The sequence below is a fragment of the Hypoxylon trugodes genome (assembly GCF_022578975.1).
Source record: "Hypoxylon trugodes strain CBS 135444 unplaced genomic scaffold F4822scaffold_1, whole genome shotgun sequence".
NCBI classification, from domain to species: Eukaryota; Fungi; Ascomycota; class Sordariomycetes; order Xylariales; family Hypoxylaceae; genus Hypoxylon; species Hypoxylon trugodes.
In genome coordinates, this window is record NW_026250016.1 from 4,652,195 (window position 1) to 4,668,347 (window position 16,153).

Sequence of the window (16,153 nt, forward strand, 5' to 3'; positions counted from 1 at the left end):
AGTACCAATGTATCGATTGACCGCAAACGCGACGAAGAATTGAATTTATTATTACATAATATTACCCCACACTCTTTAGTCGTTACGTACGTAATCTGTATTTATCTCTAAAACCTTTAGAAATTACGTGGGGAAACTCTGTATCTTTACAACTCGACCCAACTCAACTCAACACTACTCTTGAATGTACTAAAGCATCTACAAATATTATAATTGAAGAATATAATATGAAAATTCGGATTCGCAAAGCTCGCTGAAACATATCGACCAACATTAGAAAGTTCGTTGTCAAATAACAACAACTAATGGACTACCAAAATCTCACCTGCCCGCCAGAAATGAGCCCTGTAGACCGACAGCCGACCGGCGTTCTCTTTTCTTCTAGGACAGGAAACAGGGATTTGATTCGAATCCGACCGGATCAGATAAAATCTCTACCCGCCAAGTAGCCAGGGTTCTCCGTTATCTCTTATTATCAGATCATCTATGGACTTGATTTCACCAATGATATTCTACATCTGCGAGACTAGCATCATGAAGCTTACCTAGGTACCGAGCCATGTAGGGCTCATGTAACGGCCCTTTTCTATGTAGGATGCGTGTCTTGCACACCTGTAGAATGGCATTGTCCCCGCTCTCGCTTGTGTTACCTGAGCTCTTATATACCTACTGCCATAGGGTTTGGTTATGCCAGCTGAGCTCTAATCTTTGCTGATCTTCTCTTCTATGCCGATACTACTCCTCGCCTGAGGGTACAAGGTTGATCTGTCATGGCAGAGGTTAATGAAAAGAAACCGGCTAGGACCAGTCCCGAGAACCAGCCTCGAAACGCATCACCTCCTGTCGCTACTGATGAGATTAGCCCTGCTCAGCCTGTTCAAACTGCAGACGGTCGCCGAAGTCTGAACGTTGATGAGAAGCATATTTCCGACTTAGAAGGACAAGATGGTGTTCGCGATATTGAAGCTATCACTCAAACTTGGTCTAAAAAGGTGATGATCATCACTTATGCATGGTACGCAAGTTAAGTTAAACCAAACAATTAAAGAGATTCGTAATTAATTATTTAGAAGGCTTTTGATAATTAATTTCGTCCTCGCGTTCGAATCTAGCATGTCCAACTCATTGATTGCCTACGTCACAAGTGACTTCCAGAGGCACTCGTTACTCACAACGGCGCAAGTTGTAGCGTCCATTTTCGGAGGCGTTTCTCGCATCCCGATCGCTAAAATTATCGACATTTGGGGTCGACCGGAAGGCTTTGCGTTGATGACATGCTTTGCTACGCTGGGTACCATTTTGATGGCAGTAAGCAGAAATGTCGAGACGTATGCTGCCGCTCTGGTATGTTTCTCGATACACTATAAGTGAAGCCGTAGCTCAATCACTGACAACCTGCGATTGGCAAGGTTTTCTATACTGTCGGTGAAAACGGCATGAACTTCGTCCTAGACGTCCTAGTGGCCGATACTTCGAAACTCCGAAACCGAGCATTGCTCCTAGCTCTTATGTCCGCTCCTTTCTTGGCTACTGCTTTCGCCGGACCAGCTGCAGCTGAGAATTTCCTCACTGGTGTTGGTTGGCGGTGGGCTTATGGTACTTTAGCAATCATCATACCAATATCATCTGTACCCATTCTCTGGATTTTGCTCTACACCCGAAAAGAGGCGCGCAAGCAATTCCCCGCCGCAGTTCGAGATTCGGGACGGACTTGGTCGCAGAATGTTGCGCATTACGCAATTGAATTTGATGGCAAGTTTATTGAACTCACATGAATTTTACAGTTCTAAAACTGACTATATTAAGTCGTCGGCATGATCCTTGTCGTCGCTGGATTCTCCCTAGTCATTCTTCCCCTAACGCTCGCTACGTACCAAGCCGATAAGTGGAGGTCAGCCGCTATCATCACCATGATCGTTCTAGGTGGCTGCTCACTCATTGCCTTCTGTATATGGGAGAAAAACTTCGCCAAGGTGACACTCGTATCATTTCACCTGCTATGGGATCGCACGGTTATGGGCGCCTGCATCATGAGCGGTGTCATGTTCGTCGCCTCTCGCTGCTGGAGTTCGTACTTCCAGAGCCACTTGCAAGTGGTTTTCGGGCTTTCCATCAAAGACGCAGGCTGGATCGGCAATATCTACACACTCGGCTCCTGCTCATGGAGTTTTGTCGTCGGATATTTGATTCGCGTCACTAATCGGTATAAGTGGTTGGCACTTATGGCGGCACCCTTACTCGTCATGAGTGCTGGATTGATGATTAAATACCGTATGCCAGGGAACCCGATCGGGTTGGTGGCTATGTGCCAAGTGCTTGAGACTATAGGCGCAGGAGTAAGCAATACTGCGCTAGTTAATATCAAAAACCATGCTAACGCTTAATTAGACACTCGTGGTCACGGAAAAGATCGCCATCATGGCCGCCGCCGAACATACCAACGTAGCCATGGTGCTCGCGCTCCTCGCCCTCTTCACCGCGGTCGGAGATACCATCGGACTCGGGGTCAGTGGCGCTATCTGGACTAACAGTATGCCCCAACTATTACAGAAATATCTTCCCCAAAGCCTCAGAGACCAAGCTGGCAAGATCTTCGGCAGTCTTGTAGTACAGCTGTCTTATCTATGGGGTACGCCGGGTCGCATTGCCATTGTGGACGCTTATGGTGAGGGCATGCAGCGTATGTGTATCGCCGCATGTGCCGTGTTAACTTTGACGATCCCATGTGCTATGGCGTGGAGAAATTTGAATATTAGGGATAAGCAGATGAAAGGTAGAGTTATGTGATACGTCGATGCGACGTACCTATACCCCTAGGTATACATGCAGGAATTGGAAGATAGCTTCAGGTTTGGGGATATCCGTATTAGTTATGCCCGAGTGTACCTAGGTACCTAGGTAGTCAATGGTAGTAGACAAATTGAAGAATTTAAAACATAAATGGATCCTCCAACCCCCTCAAGAGTACTCGAGTGATATTGTAGTTGCGCACACCGGAATATCGTGAGAAATCTAGTCTCATTAGATGGTCATATATCTCCATAATGCACATATTCATATAATACACGATTATCTTTTTAAATATTACCTATAATTACGTCTTATCCCCCATCTTCGAATATTACTTCATCCGCTACGGCAGCGTACTGCTGTCTCAGCATCGCCTACTTCTACCAGTACCTATGAGAGAGCCTCGACGATAGCGGTGTAAGCCGACTTAGGCTGGTAGCTCGTATCAAAGAGGAGCGGCGAGCTCTGCGACTGCCACGAATCCTAATAAAATTTAGTATAACATTCGATATGGGAAATCCAAAATAAAAATACTTACGGCATCGCTCACACCCCATACGGTAATTCCGACACACTGCTCAACAGCGAGGCAAGCATTCGTAACTTTGACGTATTCGTCAACCGGCGCATTGACGATATCTAATTCGGTGATAGCAAGCTCCTTGACACCAGTCGCAGCAAGTTTTTCTAATCCAGCTTGCATGCCGCTGGCGCTTGGGTTTCCACCGCCGAGGTGACCCTGAATACCAATACCATCGATAGGGATACCAGCAGCGATCCACTTCTTCACATGGTCGAACATGCCTGTAACGGTCTTAGCAGAAGTACCGCTCTCGAGATGATAATCATTGATGTAAAGCTTCGCGTCAGGATCGGCCTTGTGCGCCGCCTCAAAAGCAATACGAACGAAGTCTTCGCCGAGAACTTGGGAGAAAACGCAATCACGGAGAGTGCCGTCCTCGTTGAAGATCTCGTTGACGACGTCCTAGTCAAAATATTAGCTTTTCCCGTTCCTATAATCGTAGTGTGGTGACACATACCCAAGAGCGGGCCTTGCCCTTATACCTACCAACAATGGTGCTGATGTGGTTCTCAAGAACACTGGTAAGTTCCTTAGCATCGGTGATCGCCTTGACGTAGTCCGGTAGTTGCTGGTACCAAAGCAGAGCATGTCCACGCACGCTCTGGCCGTTCTGCTGCGCGAAGCTAACGAGAGCGTCGGCGCCGCCGAAGCTGAAACCGCCGCGGGTTGGCTCGATGGCATCCCACTTCATGCTGTTCTCGGGAGTCAATTGCCCAAAGTCCTTCTTGATGATGGCGGCATTTTGGGACTTGGATAGGGTGCCCGAGTCGGCGGCTGTGCCATAGTAGAGCTTACCCTTTGCCTTGAAGAGCTCGTCGATGCTGTCTGATGATGAGCCAGTGCCCTTGGTTGGGGATGGGGTGGCGGAGGAACTCGTGGTGGAGGAAGCCTGCTGGCTCGTTGAGGTAGTGGCGGAAGAAGAGATAGAAGTTGTTGCTGAGGGTGTCGTCGAGGAAGTAATAGAAGCGGTCGAGGGTGCTGGAGACGTTGCCGACGAAACGGATGACGCCGAAGGTAGGCCGCTTGATGCAGTAGGAATATTAACTCCTGAGGTGATCACGGTAGTAGTTGTTGTTGTAGACTGTGGGCGGCTGCCACCGCAGGGGCGAGCCACGATGCCCATAGGGCCAAGAAGGAGAGCGAGAGTTGCCGGTTTCATTTTAATGATTGTGAGATTAGAAATAAAGAATGGAACCAGTCAAATAATAAGTTGTTCTTGAAAAGAGAGTGAATTGGTTAGATAAGACTATAATTAACGAGAGTGAGCGGCTGAGCCTGAAGCAGGATCTTGTTGCCGGGTAGATGCTTTTCTTCGAGATAGATGAAGGGGAATTTCCTCAACTATCCAACATCGTGAATCTACTTCTGGTGGTTAGGGGAACTAAGTATATAAAGCAGTGAGACCCCCACCCGCAAGGAGTTCTTTCAGAGGCTTAGACATTGCAAATCCGGGACGTGTTACCGGCCCTGTGAGTGACCTAGTTCGTTTGTAGTTAATCGGCTGCTCGTGGTTTTCCTAAATCAGATATTCCTTTCCGGAGATGTTCCATTTCCAACTGATCTAGCCTCTGTTAGCTGGGAATGATTTGAGGCGCTACTTGAGGTGTATCCACATCGGAAGCCACCTGAGGCCAGGATGGTGGTGAGATCTCGTTGTCGACACGCGACTAGCGACAGGAACAAGGGGCTAATTCCACATGGCTAGGAGTCTAGAGAGATGCTTTATTAAACAGAAAACCATCGTCGCTTTGATTTTCAATTAGAATAGAGATGTCTCTACGTTTAGTCATTCCAGAATTATAAACATGTTAGTAAACACATCGAATAGAACCTCTCGACTGTATTCTCATCCCTTCTCCTTATCTCTATAGGATGGTGGTGTTCAATACGAGACTATTTTCAGTCAAGGCGTTTCAGGGGGATTCGCTGCTGCATGAGAAATACGACTTTAGATGCCAACATTATCGAACCTCTGTGCGTAACGCTACCACTCACTCGGGGAAGGTCGTTTGCGCCATTTGCGTATAGCGTCTTACGATCGGATATATAAATACGATGAAAGTAGGTAGCGCAGTATGTGGATAGCATACTTGGGCAAATATAGGATAGAGTCGTGTTTTTTTTTTTTTTTGTTGAATACGGACGAATATTGGGAAGAAAGGAGTAGAAGAAAAAGAATAGAGCACTGTTAAAAATGTGTAGAATCGGGATTGATAGAGCCGACCGTAGAAATCTGACGAATCGGAGATTTATATCTAGTTAGTAGAGGAGTTCATCTGTACGATCGTGACTTGCATTATTTTTATGCACACAATTGTCATTATGTTTCACCTATATAATATTAATCAATTCTATATTTTCATTCGCCAAAAGATAAATCATACTCCTCTCGTGAATAGCTGGGTTTTATTAATTATAAATGATAATTAATGAATTGGTACTTAGGTACATGCAAAATACATCATCAACACTTCAATTACCGAAAGAGGCAATCAGCTACCCAGCAGATATCGTCATGAATGGCCCAAGCTCCTTATGTGTTCCTAGAAGATGATGTCGATCAGATCAATGACATCACATTAACCTAAGCTGAAGGTAACAATTACTCTCCAAGGTGAGAGGTGTAAATGGATTTCAATCCCAAGCTTTGCCAATGGCTGAACCCATCCTGCCCACCTATTTGTCTTCATAAACCCCTGACATTGCCGAAACTACCTCTTCATATCACGTACAGAGATAATAGAATAGGTCGAGGTATTCAATTGCAATATCTCCCAATCCCCGTCAATTACAGATATCACGCTATTGCCCACCATGACTACGACTCGATCTGGTGCTAAAGCTGAAAATGGTGTCAAGAACCGGAATGGCGAGAATGCTGGTACTAAGCACCAACTTGACACGAAGACTTCTCCATCATCCAAGCGAACCAAGAAGGAAGACGATTTGAAGCAGACCACCATCGAAGACAGAATACCGAGGTACGAATACATGAGTAGCTATTTATTGATACAACGAATATTGTTAACATCTCGATGTAGCCCTACGGAAGCATATGGCGAACCACCGGCCGATAGTCTGAAGAAGAAACGCGAAAACGGCGAGAACGGAAAAAACGGTGCAGTTACCGAGAACAAGCCGGAGCAGAATGGTTCTGCCGAAAAAGAAGGAGCAAGAGAAGGAGTTGTCCCGTCAAATATCCTAGAGAAAGGTATTATATACTTCTTCATTCGTGGTCGAGTAGGTATCGACGAGCCGAGCAGCGTAGACGATATCCGCCGCAGCTACATTGTCCTGCGCCCACTGGACAAAGATGCGAAACTTGGCGAGGGCACGATTGAAGATGTTGGGAATAGCCGCCTAATCGCTATTCCTAAGAAAGTGTTACCATCAAGTGGCCGAGATAGATGGATCGCTTTCGTCGAGAAATCGCACGCTTCTTTCAAAGCGTTGAAGGAAGATTTTATCTCGGCTTCCGATTATACCACCAAGACTGCTGGTGTGCGACATACCCCCGCTGCAACTCCAATAGCTGAAGGGATCTATGGTATCACGAGCACCGGTCGCGAGAGCCACCTCGCGTATATGCTCACTTTACCCGATGAGCTCGGTGAAGTCCAAAAGGAGATTGGACTTAAGGGGAAAGGAAGTTTTATTATTAGCACCAGAAACCCTCAATATGAAGCTCCCAAAGGCGCTGCTCTTCCACAGGGTCCAGAATATCCGCAGGAGTAAGTACTTTTTATCGCGCACCCACCTAGCACGCTAAAGTAGCCACAAATTCGCTAACTGCCCGCTATTAAGAGTACTAGATGATTTCCGATCTCTTCGGTGGATCGGAACACAACCCAAGCATCTCGACTATGCAAACACGCAATTCCTATTAGTTGGTGAATCAAGCGGTATTAAAAAGGCGACCGAGCCACAGAAAAATCAAAAAGAAGGACAGGAAAACCCTATAGAGGAGTTGGAGAAGTTGGAAGATGAAGATACTCACCGAATGGAGGGCCTGCAAGGGGATGATTCAGCAGCTATCTTTGCCGATCTGCATGCTCGTGCAAAGGATTATCCTAAGCTGCAAACTACGTTCTAAGATACCTAGGTATGAAATGATGTAAAATGAATCAAAAGTGAAAAACAGATAAGGAAATGAAACAAATGAAACGCGATGTATTATAATAAAGAGATGCTTGGTATATATCATGTTTGGGAATGAGGAATGTTCAATCCCTGTAAATTTATTTATCAGCAAGTTAATCTACAGCGTTACCCTAACGCCCTATCGGGCCACGTAGAGCGGCACGAAATAGGCAGTGATGCCCTAATGTAAGCCCCTAAATTTATAAACTATTCATTGCAACTTTGATAATCGTACCAACCTGGGCGATGAATCAATCACGCCGGAATAGTCTCGATTCGTCTAGTGGTTAGGATACCTGCTTGTCATTTGAATTCGCAGGTGGCCGGGGTTCAATTCCCCGATCGAGAGTCACATTTTATTCTTTTTCTTTTTTTTTCTTTTCTTTCATAACATGAGTGTGATAGAAACAGATTAGAAACACACGGCGAGAGTGACCTGGAATTCCAATTTATACTACTTTATACTCTTGAATCTGGAAGAATTTTTATTGAAAGAAGTGATTTCTCACGCCAAAGCAGACCCATTTGCTTCGTTAAGGGGCAAGACCGTCACCTTCGGCGTCTCCCAGATGTCCCAGTCATACGAAACCTGGCGATCGCCAAAGGGTCTTAGAGTAGCAATACGGAATCTAGACGAAGAGTCAACATTAGGGAATAGGCATGTCAAAAAGCTGGCAATTTATCCAATCCACCTCTAGGAAAGTTGAAAAAACATACCTATATTCCCCGGGTTGAATGCTTGACCCGTTTGCAAATCGCCCCAGCCAGTAATAAATCCCCCACTTGTCGCGCGGCTGGTCATATAGTGGGAATGAGAAAATATCATCTTCGCTATCCTCACCTGGGGTAAACCATTGGGACTTGGAAGTGCCGTTCCAGCTTGTCGCTGATCCGACGAACTTATTCTCGCCAACGACTGGCGGGTACTTCCACTCGGCTTCCGTGTAGTCGCCTTGGAATATCTGGATGGGAAATGTCAATTCTACATCAAGCAGTAAGAGGAAAGAAGACTTACGTCCCAACGGAGTTCCTCCGTGCCCCAGGCGAATCCGGTGTTGAGTTTGGGGAAGTCCTGCGCATCACGAGATAGGTTGAAGGTAAAACTAAGAGAACATTAGAATATTCGTGGGGCATATAACACTTGGTTAGATGGCTCACTTTGACTTTTGTTGGATTCTGTTGTCGGAAACACCCGATGTCAACCAAGGGTAGTTACCGCCGAAATCCCAAATGTTGGTAATGGTCTGATTCAAATCACAAGCAACACCTATGCTAATAGTTAGCAAACATCTAGAAAACATATCAACGTTGATATGAATAAAATGTTAATTGTTCAACTCACCGAAATATGGAACACCGAGTTCCTCTCTATTGTCGCCGCTTATAAGGACCTTACCGCTATAGACAGGTAGGCTACTTGTGTTCAGACCTTCTGGGACAGTGAAAGTAAATCTGCGATCACACTATTAGCCTGAAGCTACCCTTTTGCTCACTATTCATGGTTGCAAGGATACGTACTCCGCTGTCTTAGTCTCGCCAGGCGCAATAATGAATTCTTCCTTCGGAAACGTCACACCGGGAGTCATCTTCACAGGATTAACCTCCGGGTAGAGCTTGAGCGCGGGTATGAACGACTGAGGGTGGCCGGGAACAACGGGATTCCATGAGTCGTATCCCCCGGCATCCTGCAAGGAAAACTTATATGTAACGGATTTATCTGCGTGGTTCGTAATATCCACGGTTTGCGTTCCGGCAAAATGAGCAGTGTCGTTCAACTCGAACTTGCGCCCCTCGAAGCTGAGCTCGGTAGAAGAGTTTAGTACGCGCTCTGCATCGATAAAACCGGCGCCAACTTGAGTAGTCGGAGCCCAGAACCCGTAATCAGTAGCTGTTGTAGCCCAGTCCGCCCACGGTACAGCACGAGCGGTACCCATTATACGGGCGGTTAGTCGCTTTGCCCAAGCAGGATCAGCGGCGTGCGCGGCTCGCCCACCATATTTTCCTACCCACAGAGCTGCCACACCAGCAATATATGGTGTAGCCATACTTGAGCCACTAAGCACTTGATATTGGTCGGTGGGATAGGTAGATAAGATCTTGGTACCGGGTGCAACCACATCTGGCTTGAGTGCTAAGTCGTATGTGCCACCCCACGACGTATATTTAGCTGGTCGCCCACCACCGGCATTGTACAGACCGACATAATGGGCAGTGTCGACATCAAAAGAGGCTGTAACATTGCCGCCCGCGACGATAGTGTCGATAATTGCGCTTCCTGCACGAGCTTCTATCGCTGCTATTAGGCCGGAAAGACTGCTATTAGCGTAAGGGGTCTGGTACGGTCCATCGTTATTATAAAATAGGATGTATTGAGCACCAAAAGTAGCTAGATTGGTGTGCTTAAGAGACGTATCGCATCCTCCGATCCTAACAAGGGCGACGGTTCCGTTGAAGCTCGTAGTGTCTGTTGGCAATGGGGAACATGCATCGTTCTCAACAGACGAGTTGAGTGTCACTGGCTTAATAGGCCAGTCAAGAATAGTGTTGGGGAAGAAGTCGGATGATGGTATGTAGGCGATTTGAGTCTTGTTTGACTGGCCGTCTAAATCGAAATCTGCCGAGAAGGCCTGGGCAGGAAATGCACCAGGTTCGGCAGCTCCCACCGTAATGACGTTCTTGCCTGAAGCACCATTACTAGCATCGAACGGGCCACTGTCGCCTTCATTGCCTGAGGCGATAGAAATGACTACACCCTGGTCTACCATTCTCGAAGCCAACACGGCCCAAGCGTTGGAGGTGAAACCACTGTTTTCTCCAAGACTAGCGCTAATTATGTCCGCCTGAGAGAATGTGAGCCCCAACGACGCATTTACCTTGGGAAGAGGCTGTATTAACTTACTCCTGAGTCGAAGGCTCTGAGGAACCCCTCGATGACTTCCTCTTCATTTGAATAGCCGGTAGACCCGAAGACTTTGAAGGACAGCAATTTAGCCCCGGGAGCAACGCCGACAAACCTATTTCACAATAAGAAAAGCAACGCATCTCGTCGTCGAAATAACTCACTGATCACTCTTGCCAGCTATGATACCAGCAACATGAGTTCCGTGCCCGTATCTATCCATCGGGTCGTCATCCGGCTCGGCGGGGGCGTCAGGCCACGCTAATGTGGGGGGTATATATCAGTTTTAGCACACGTATGAAATCGATCGTAGGGAACAAACCATCGCCAACCAGATCATAGCCTCCTATGATAGTATAATTTGGACCGATACCTCCGCCGAGCTACCATACACATCATGATTAGAAAATAAGAAGTCTTATTTCTAGATTATACACATTTGAAATGGGGGCGTTACCGCAGGATGCGTATACTGAACACCACTATCAACAATCGCAATTATTGCTCCCTCACCAATGATGCCAGCTTGATGCAACTTCTCGACGCCGGTCGAACCATGAACTGAGTAGTTCGCAGCAGCCGCATCGTCGCTAAAGGATTCGCCTTGAATGGCAGGTGGCAATAGGCGCACTACTGTTGACCTATACACCGAAGCCACAACAGGGCTGTCCTCATCTGCGTCAAGGGTTTCTGTCAACGAGTCGGGGCTACAGTGACTGTCGCATTCAACACTAACACCCGGAAAGAGGTCAGAATCAAATTCCTTGACGACGCAAAGCCCAGGCAGTGCAGCAACTTTGGCGGAGACATGGGCTCGGTGAGCACGCGACTTTAGTTCGACAATGAATCGTCGCGGCGTAGCATTATCTCCGATTTTAGCGGTGCCATTGAGATCGCGGCGCGAAAGTGGTTGGACTGTATGCGCGCTGCTGGAGGTGCTGAATAGCAGCGCCAGTAGAGAATAACTAACGCGCATCTTGTCGTTTGCCGAGTTGAGCACTGAGAGAAGTGTGCCTTACTCATACAACATGGTGAGAGTGAGGCATAACTACTATATACTAACACTTGTTAGGTGTATAGTCTATAGATTATAGACTATACACAAGTCGATCTTCCTTGCCAAGGCATAACGATCTCGTATTTTGAGGTTACATTGAGGTTAGGCTCAAAGACTCATTCCTACTCCGTATAGGGCAATGCTTGGGTTGCTTGCGATGTGGATTCTAATGCTTCGTTGAAGACGTGCTTAAGCTTGCCTGTCAAGACCTAGGATTCCCTTGTCCATAGTCCCAGCCATTGCTCGTTTGGGCGCGCTAATCCGACACGGCGGGTCATGTATTCTATGATGCCATCGTATCCGAATAAGTTGTAGAAAGATAAAAAGATGTTTAGGTGGTAGAAAAATTAATTGGGTCACACAGTCACATCTAATGCAGGAACACGGTACTGTAACTCCGACATGGGGTGGGGTTACATAAGCCGGTATAGTTCACGCCGAACCCCGAGGAAATCTTCCGTTACACATACAGCAGTTATCAATGATACCCCCCACCTTGATTAAATTCGTCTCGCGATCGTAAATAAACATCCCGTTTTAACTTCTACACAATTTTTGATCACGGTTCTTGAATACCTAAATAATTGTTATAATCACCTAATACGGATCCGTCCTATTCCAATTATCTAAAATAATTTATCGGGTTACTTCCAGAGAGTCCAGTAATTCGCCAGGTAGGCAAGTAAAGTTGACCACCAAGCGTATCGGGCATTACTCCGATGGAAAAGATCGCGTCGATGACAACATTCGGCACCATGCGAAAGCCTAGGTAATTCTCTATCTTATAGGTATCTAATTAGGTAGGTATATACTATAAATGTTGTAGCTTTGACTTCTTCTTTTTCTTTTTTCCAACAGGACTATGTATTTGTTCCTTACAAGCTGAACGCGATGCTTCTCTTTTCCATCCCACTTATCATACCATCATACGATGCCGTCAGCCATCATACGACGGGCGTCGGTCATCTGCACCAGTACCAACCTTATGGCTCTGCTTCATAAAAATGATCGATGGATCTTCACTACATTTCCCCAGTAAATAGATATCACATTACAATGCAGCCGTAATGCGACGAACCCGCTGTTTTCTTTTGCTCATTTACTTTATCGTCGGTTTCTTAACAGCAATCCTGTGTATGCTCTTCTTTCGAATATCCAACTTCCTTTTCTCCACAATGTCGCAGAGTGCGACAAGAAAACCCGTCATTGTCGTTGGTTCGGGATTGGCGGGCCTATCTGCGGCGCACGAAGCGCTACGTGCTGGAGCTGCCGTCCACATGCTTGACCGCGCGCCGAAACCAGGTGGAAACAGTATCAAGGCCTCATCCGGTATCAATGGTGCTGGGACACGATTCCAAAGAGCTCAAGGCATCGCTGGCGACGACAGCTTCTTTGCGGATACTGTTCGCTCGGCAGGGCGTAGATTCACCGAAACTGGTTCTCCTTTAGTAGATCGGAAGGCCTTGGTGGAAATACTAACAAGCCAGTCCGAAAATGCGGTAAACTGGCTAGCTGATGAATTAAATGTCGATTTAAGTGTTGTTGCGCAACTTGGTGGCCACTCAATTGCCCGAACGCATCGTGGAGGCGGAAAATTACCACCTGGCGCGGCGATTGTTTCGGCATTGGTAGAGGAGCTAAAAGCCAACTCAGAGTTCACATTAGAGAACTCATCAGAGGTGGACGAACTACTCACCGACGGTTCTGGGGCAGTTAGGGGCGTACGTTACCACAATTTCGATAATTCCGATGGACCAGCACACGAACTCGAAGGACCGGTGGTTTTCGCCGCTGGTGGGTTTGCTGGTGACGCCCATGGCTTATTATCGAAGTACCGACCGGACTTAGCGGGTATGCCATCTACGAACGAGGCGCGCCCTGCTTCGCATGGCCTACTTTCTGCAATCGGCGCCGCTTTCGTCGATATGGACAGCGTACAGATTCATCCGACAGGTTTCGTGGACCCAAAGGACCCCGGTTCTGCCTACAAATTTCTAGCGGCAGAAGCTTTACGGGGTGAAGGCGGGATCTTACTCTCCAGTAAAGGCGAAAGATTCATTAATGAGCTAAATACAAGAGATGTTGTGAGCGATGCGATCATGGCTTTACCGCACTCGACTGTTGGTTCGACAAGGCAATGGGAAATAACACTCCTTCTCGACCCAGGCGCTTGTGAAGTCGCGGCATCGCATATCGGGTTTTATGTCTGGAAGGGTCTTGTGCAGAAAAAGAAAGTTAGAGACTTGGCTCCAGAGGTCATTTCAGCCGTGGACAAGTACGCAGCAATAGTCTCTAAGCACGAAGAAGATGCGCTAGGGAGAAAGACTTTTGGGCATTGGAGATTACCACCAGGTGAAGCAAACCGGGATGAAGAGGTATGTGTTGGTATAGTGACTCCTGTGGTTCATTTCACGATGGGAGGTGTAGCGTTCGACACGCAAGCACGGGTCCTACGCCTGGAGGATGGCAACGAGTTGGCACCTATCCCCGGTTTATGGGCTGCGGGCGAGATCACTGGAGGTATCCATGGGGCAAATAGGCTTGGTGGCTCGTCGCTTCTCGAGTGTGCTGTATTCGGTAGGATCGCGGGAATTCAGGCTGCGAAAAGTGTGATGACTGTATGATAACCCGAAAGTTCTTACAGGCTTACGTAGAAATCAGAGCCACGAAGCCAATTTGAAGTGTCGCCAATCTCTGTTTTAGGCGAATCCACACCATAATTACAGGGCGCATATCCACTATAAGAGAAGTTAGCAACAGCGCAGCCCTCCACTTGTAAAAGGCACCAATCAGATTACGAGGTATTTACCAATTCGGCAACTGTTACTATGCACGTACTAGGGGCCACTATAATTATGATGAGCTATAGTGCACGCCACCCTGGAGGATAGTGGATATTTTTCTGAATCAGCGGGTTAGGTACCCGATCATGTCGCTATAGAATAGATTAACAGCGCCTGTAGGAGCTGGCATCGATTATAATTATAGTGGCTACTGAAGTTATAGGTAACCCTGGAACCCATAGAGGTCAGATTAAACACGTAGCACAATCTTTCCGACCTGCTTGCCTTCCCATAAATATTGAATAGCGGTCTCAGCTTGTTCAAATGGATAAACTGAGTCAATAATATCGTCGAGGCGCGTTTGGGTAGTTGTTAGAGCTGCGCAGAAATCCTCCATGTCATACTTAGATCCGCAATTAATACCCCTAAAACTCGAGTTAGCCTCCGTTATTTTCAGTAGGTGAAATACTAACCTGAGCACAACTCTCCTGTCAATGATGAGAGGGACAAGTTCGGCCAGGTCGTTAGGACTCTGTTTCCCGAGATACCCAACCTGGCTGATAATCCCTCCTCGGCGTGTACATTTCATACTTTTAATCAGCGATGATGTTCCTCCGTTCTCGACCACTATGTCTACGCCAACCCCACCAGTGAGCTTCAGAACTTGTTCGTGCCATGCCTGATCTGCTGCATAATTAACCGTTAACAACGGAGGATCCGAGAACTTTTCCTTCATCCCCTGGAGCTTTTCGTCGCTTGAAGATGTTAAAATAACTCTTAGGCCTGCGGCACGGGCAAGCTTCAGTGCAAATGAGCTCACGCCGCCGGTTCCTTGTACCTTCGTTAGCGGCGTTCGCACATTTAGGGCACCTGGGTAATATAATCACCTTGAATCAAGACGGTCTGACCTATGCTCATACCCTTCAAAGCCGCCCACGCCGTCACTCCCGCGCAGGGAACTGTAGAAGCACTGACCCAATCTAGGTGGTCAGGGAGCTTGCATATCTTATCCTCATCAAATACTATGTAATCCGCCAGGACACCGTCCTCATCTGCAGCTAGCCAAGACCGCCCCAGCTCTCGCCCAGAGATATACTCAGTATCAGTTACGGGCGACACCCGATCACCAACCAGTAAACCCTTCACCTTCTCACCTACAGCTACAACTTCGCCGGCGGCATCATTGCATAATATACCATTCGGTATTACCGGCCAGGGGTTTCCTCCATTCGCGATATTGGCGTCTCTATAGTTCAAGGAGATGGCGTGAACTTTTATTAAGACGGACGTCGGGTTGAGGGGCAACGGGAGAGCTTCGTGAACTAGTTTGACCTTTGCAGTTCCCGGAGTGTAGTCGTCTGTTCGCCGGAAAGCCCGACGGTGAGTTACTTGATGATCAGTCATCTTCGCATCTATCAATTTGTTTCCGTCTTGTGTTTGATATTAGGTGCGCGTAGAAACTCGCCGCGACCACTTCCTAGAAGATGGAATTGATTGTTATATCGCTGACGTGATCCCCTATATAGTCCGCTATGCGGGGTACCGCCTTGCACTGGCTCCCCCGATGGTGTAAGCGGACATTATTACCGTCGGTTAGATCCGAACTATCTAGGCTCATCGGATAACTTCCGAAAAAAATGAATCGAAATTTACGGAACTGGTCCGAAAATACTCAACTATCAACCGCTAAAATACATCTCCGTACCAAAACTTTACACCTCCCAATCGTATCCTGTCACGAAACCGAAACATTATTCAGATAAATACATAGGACCAAAACACGGAAATCGAGGACAGACGATAATAATCATCCTAACAAGGAAATAATCACAAGTTTTCAGGCCTTCCAAACGAATGTGAGTGCATTACTCCTATTACTATAGTACCTAGGCTGCCGGTAA

At 47.1% G+C, this 16,153-nt stretch overlaps 6 protein-coding genes and 1 non-coding gene across 7 annotated transcripts; 4 read left to right on the top strand and 3 right to left on the bottom strand.

Moving 5' to 3' along the window:
- The first annotated feature begins 90 nt into the window (after window positions 1-90).
- Window positions 91-2,941, top strand: F4822DRAFT_388095 (putative siderochrome-iron transporter). Its single transcript, XM_051456851.1, has 5 exons — window positions 91-1,015; window positions 1,074-1,344; window positions 1,410-1,752; window positions 1,807-2,336; window positions 2,389-2,941. Exons 1-5 carry the CDS (start codon window positions 771-773, stop codon window positions 2,785-2,787), a joined length of 1,788 nt encoding a protein of 595 aa, XP_051320175.1. The 5' UTR covers window positions 91-770; the 3' UTR covers window positions 2,788-2,941.
- Window positions 2,942-2,957: 16 nt separating this feature from the next.
- On the bottom strand, window positions 2,958-4,902 carry F4822DRAFT_46995 (glycoside hydrolase family 10 protein). The gene is made up of 3 exons (XM_051463527.1): window positions 3,831-4,902; window positions 3,329-3,775; window positions 2,958-3,273 (listed from the first exon to the last, which is right to left on the bottom strand). The coding sequence occupies exons 1-3, from the start codon at window positions 4,530-4,532 to the stop codon at window positions 3,181-3,183; spliced, it is 1,242 nt and encodes a 413-aa protein (XP_051320176.1). The 5' UTR covers window positions 4,533-4,902; the 3' UTR covers window positions 2,958-3,180.
- An 862-nt stretch (window positions 4,903-5,764) lies between these two features.
- On the top strand, window positions 5,765-7,611 carry F4822DRAFT_388101 (uncharacterized protein). Its single transcript, XM_051456852.1, has 2 exons — window positions 5,765-7,104; window positions 7,178-7,611. The coding sequence occupies exons 1-2, from the start codon at window positions 6,188-6,190 to the stop codon at window positions 7,464-7,466; spliced, it is 1,206 nt and encodes a 401-aa protein (XP_051320177.1). The 5' UTR covers window positions 5,765-6,187; the 3' UTR covers window positions 7,467-7,611.
- Window positions 7,612-7,782: 171 nt separating this feature from the next.
- Window positions 7,783-7,862, top strand: F4822DRAFT_t7. Its single transcript has one exon. It is a non-coding gene; the product is annotated as a tRNA-Asp (tRNA).
- F4822DRAFT_388102 (subtilisin-like protein) lies at window positions 7,829-11,778 on the bottom strand. Its single transcript, XM_051456853.1, has 10 exons — window positions 10,870-11,778; window positions 10,735-10,795; window positions 10,577-10,673; window positions 10,413-10,527; window positions 9,032-10,353; window positions 8,856-8,965; window positions 8,672-8,780; window positions 8,529-8,616; window positions 8,231-8,475; window positions 7,829-8,142 (listed from the first exon to the last, which is right to left on the bottom strand). Exons 1-10 carry the CDS (start codon window positions 11,386-11,388, stop codon window positions 8,019-8,021), a joined length of 2,790 nt encoding a protein of 929 aa, XP_051320178.1. The 5' UTR covers window positions 11,389-11,778; the 3' UTR covers window positions 7,829-8,018.
- Window positions 11,779-11,914: 136 nt separating this feature from the next.
- F4822DRAFT_388103 (Flavocytochrome c) lies at window positions 11,915-14,301 on the top strand. The gene has a single exon (XM_051456854.1). The coding sequence runs from the start codon at window positions 12,537-12,539 to the stop codon at window positions 14,091-14,093; it is 1,557 nt and encodes a 518-aa protein (XP_051320179.1). The 5' UTR covers window positions 11,915-12,536; the 3' UTR covers window positions 14,094-14,301.
- Window positions 14,302-14,359: 58 nt separating this feature from the next.
- F4822DRAFT_47108 (uncharacterized protein) lies at window positions 14,360-15,789 on the bottom strand. Its single transcript, XM_051463528.1, has 3 exons — window positions 15,140-15,789; window positions 14,726-15,083; window positions 14,360-14,677 (listed from the first exon to the last, which is right to left on the bottom strand). Exons 1-3 carry the CDS (start codon window positions 15,654-15,656, stop codon window positions 14,503-14,505), a joined length of 1,050 nt encoding a protein of 349 aa, XP_051320180.1. The 5' UTR covers window positions 15,657-15,789; the 3' UTR covers window positions 14,360-14,502.
- Window positions 15,790-16,153: the final 364 nt, after the last annotated feature.

Bases quoted from the DNA above. Each gene is read 5' to 3' on its own strand.
- F4822DRAFT_388101 (XM_051456852.1), top strand. From the start codon at position 6,188: ATGACTACGACTCGATCTGGTGCTAAAGCTGAAAATGGTGTCAAGAAC. The intron at 7,105-7,177 runs GTAAGTACTTTT...CCCGCTATTAAG, and splicing joins GGTCCAGAATATCCGCAGGA to AGTACTAGATGATTTCCGAT.
- F4822DRAFT_47108 (XM_051463528.1), bottom strand. From the start codon at position 15,656: ATGACTGATCATCAAGTAACTCACCGTCGGGCTTTCCGGCGAACAGAC. The intron at 15,084-15,139 runs GTGATTATATTA...CGAAGGTACAAG, and splicing joins TCAGACCGTCTTGATTCAAG to GAACCGGCGGCGTGAGCTCA. The intron at 14,678-14,725 runs GTTAGTATTTCA...CTCGAGTTTTAG, and splicing joins GACAGGAGAGTTGTGCTCAG to GGGTATTAATTGCGGATCTA.
- F4822DRAFT_388103 (XM_051456854.1), top strand. From the start codon at position 12,537: ATGCGACGAACCCGCTGTTTTCTTTTGCTCATTTACTTTATCGTCGGT.
- F4822DRAFT_46995 (XM_051463527.1), bottom strand. From the start codon at position 4,532: ATGAAACCGGCAACTCTCGCTCTCCTTCTTGGCCCTATGGGCATCGTG. The intron at 3,776-3,830 runs GTATGTGTCACC...TATTTTGACTAG, and splicing joins AGGGCAAGGCCCGCTCTTGG to GACGTCGTCAACGAGATCTT. The intron at 3,274-3,328 runs GTAAGTATTTTT...AAATTTTATTAG, and splicing joins TATGGGGTGTGAGCGATGCC to GATTCGTGGCAGTCGCAGAG.
- F4822DRAFT_388102 (XM_051456853.1), bottom strand. From the start codon at position 11,388: ATGCGCGTTAGTTATTCTCTACTGGCGCTGCTATTCAGCACCTCCAGC. The intron at 10,796-10,869 runs GTAACGCCCCCA...TGTGTATGGTAG, and splicing joins TTCAGTATACGCATCCTGCG to CTCGGCGGAGGTATCGGTCC. The intron at 10,528-10,576 runs GTGAGTTATTTC...ATTGTGAAATAG, and splicing joins ATAGCTGGCAAGAGTGATCA to GTTTGTCGGCGTTGCTCCCG.
- F4822DRAFT_388095 (XM_051456851.1), top strand. From the start codon at position 771: ATGGCAGAGGTTAATGAAAAGAAACCGGCTAGGACCAGTCCCGAGAAC. The intron at 1,345-1,409 runs GTATGTTTCTCG...GCGATTGGCAAG, and splicing joins AGACGTATGCTGCCGCTCTG to GTTTTCTATACTGTCGGTGA. The intron at 1,753-1,806 runs GCAAGTTTATTG...GACTATATTAAG, and splicing joins TTACGCAATTGAATTTGATG to TCGTCGGCATGATCCTTGTC.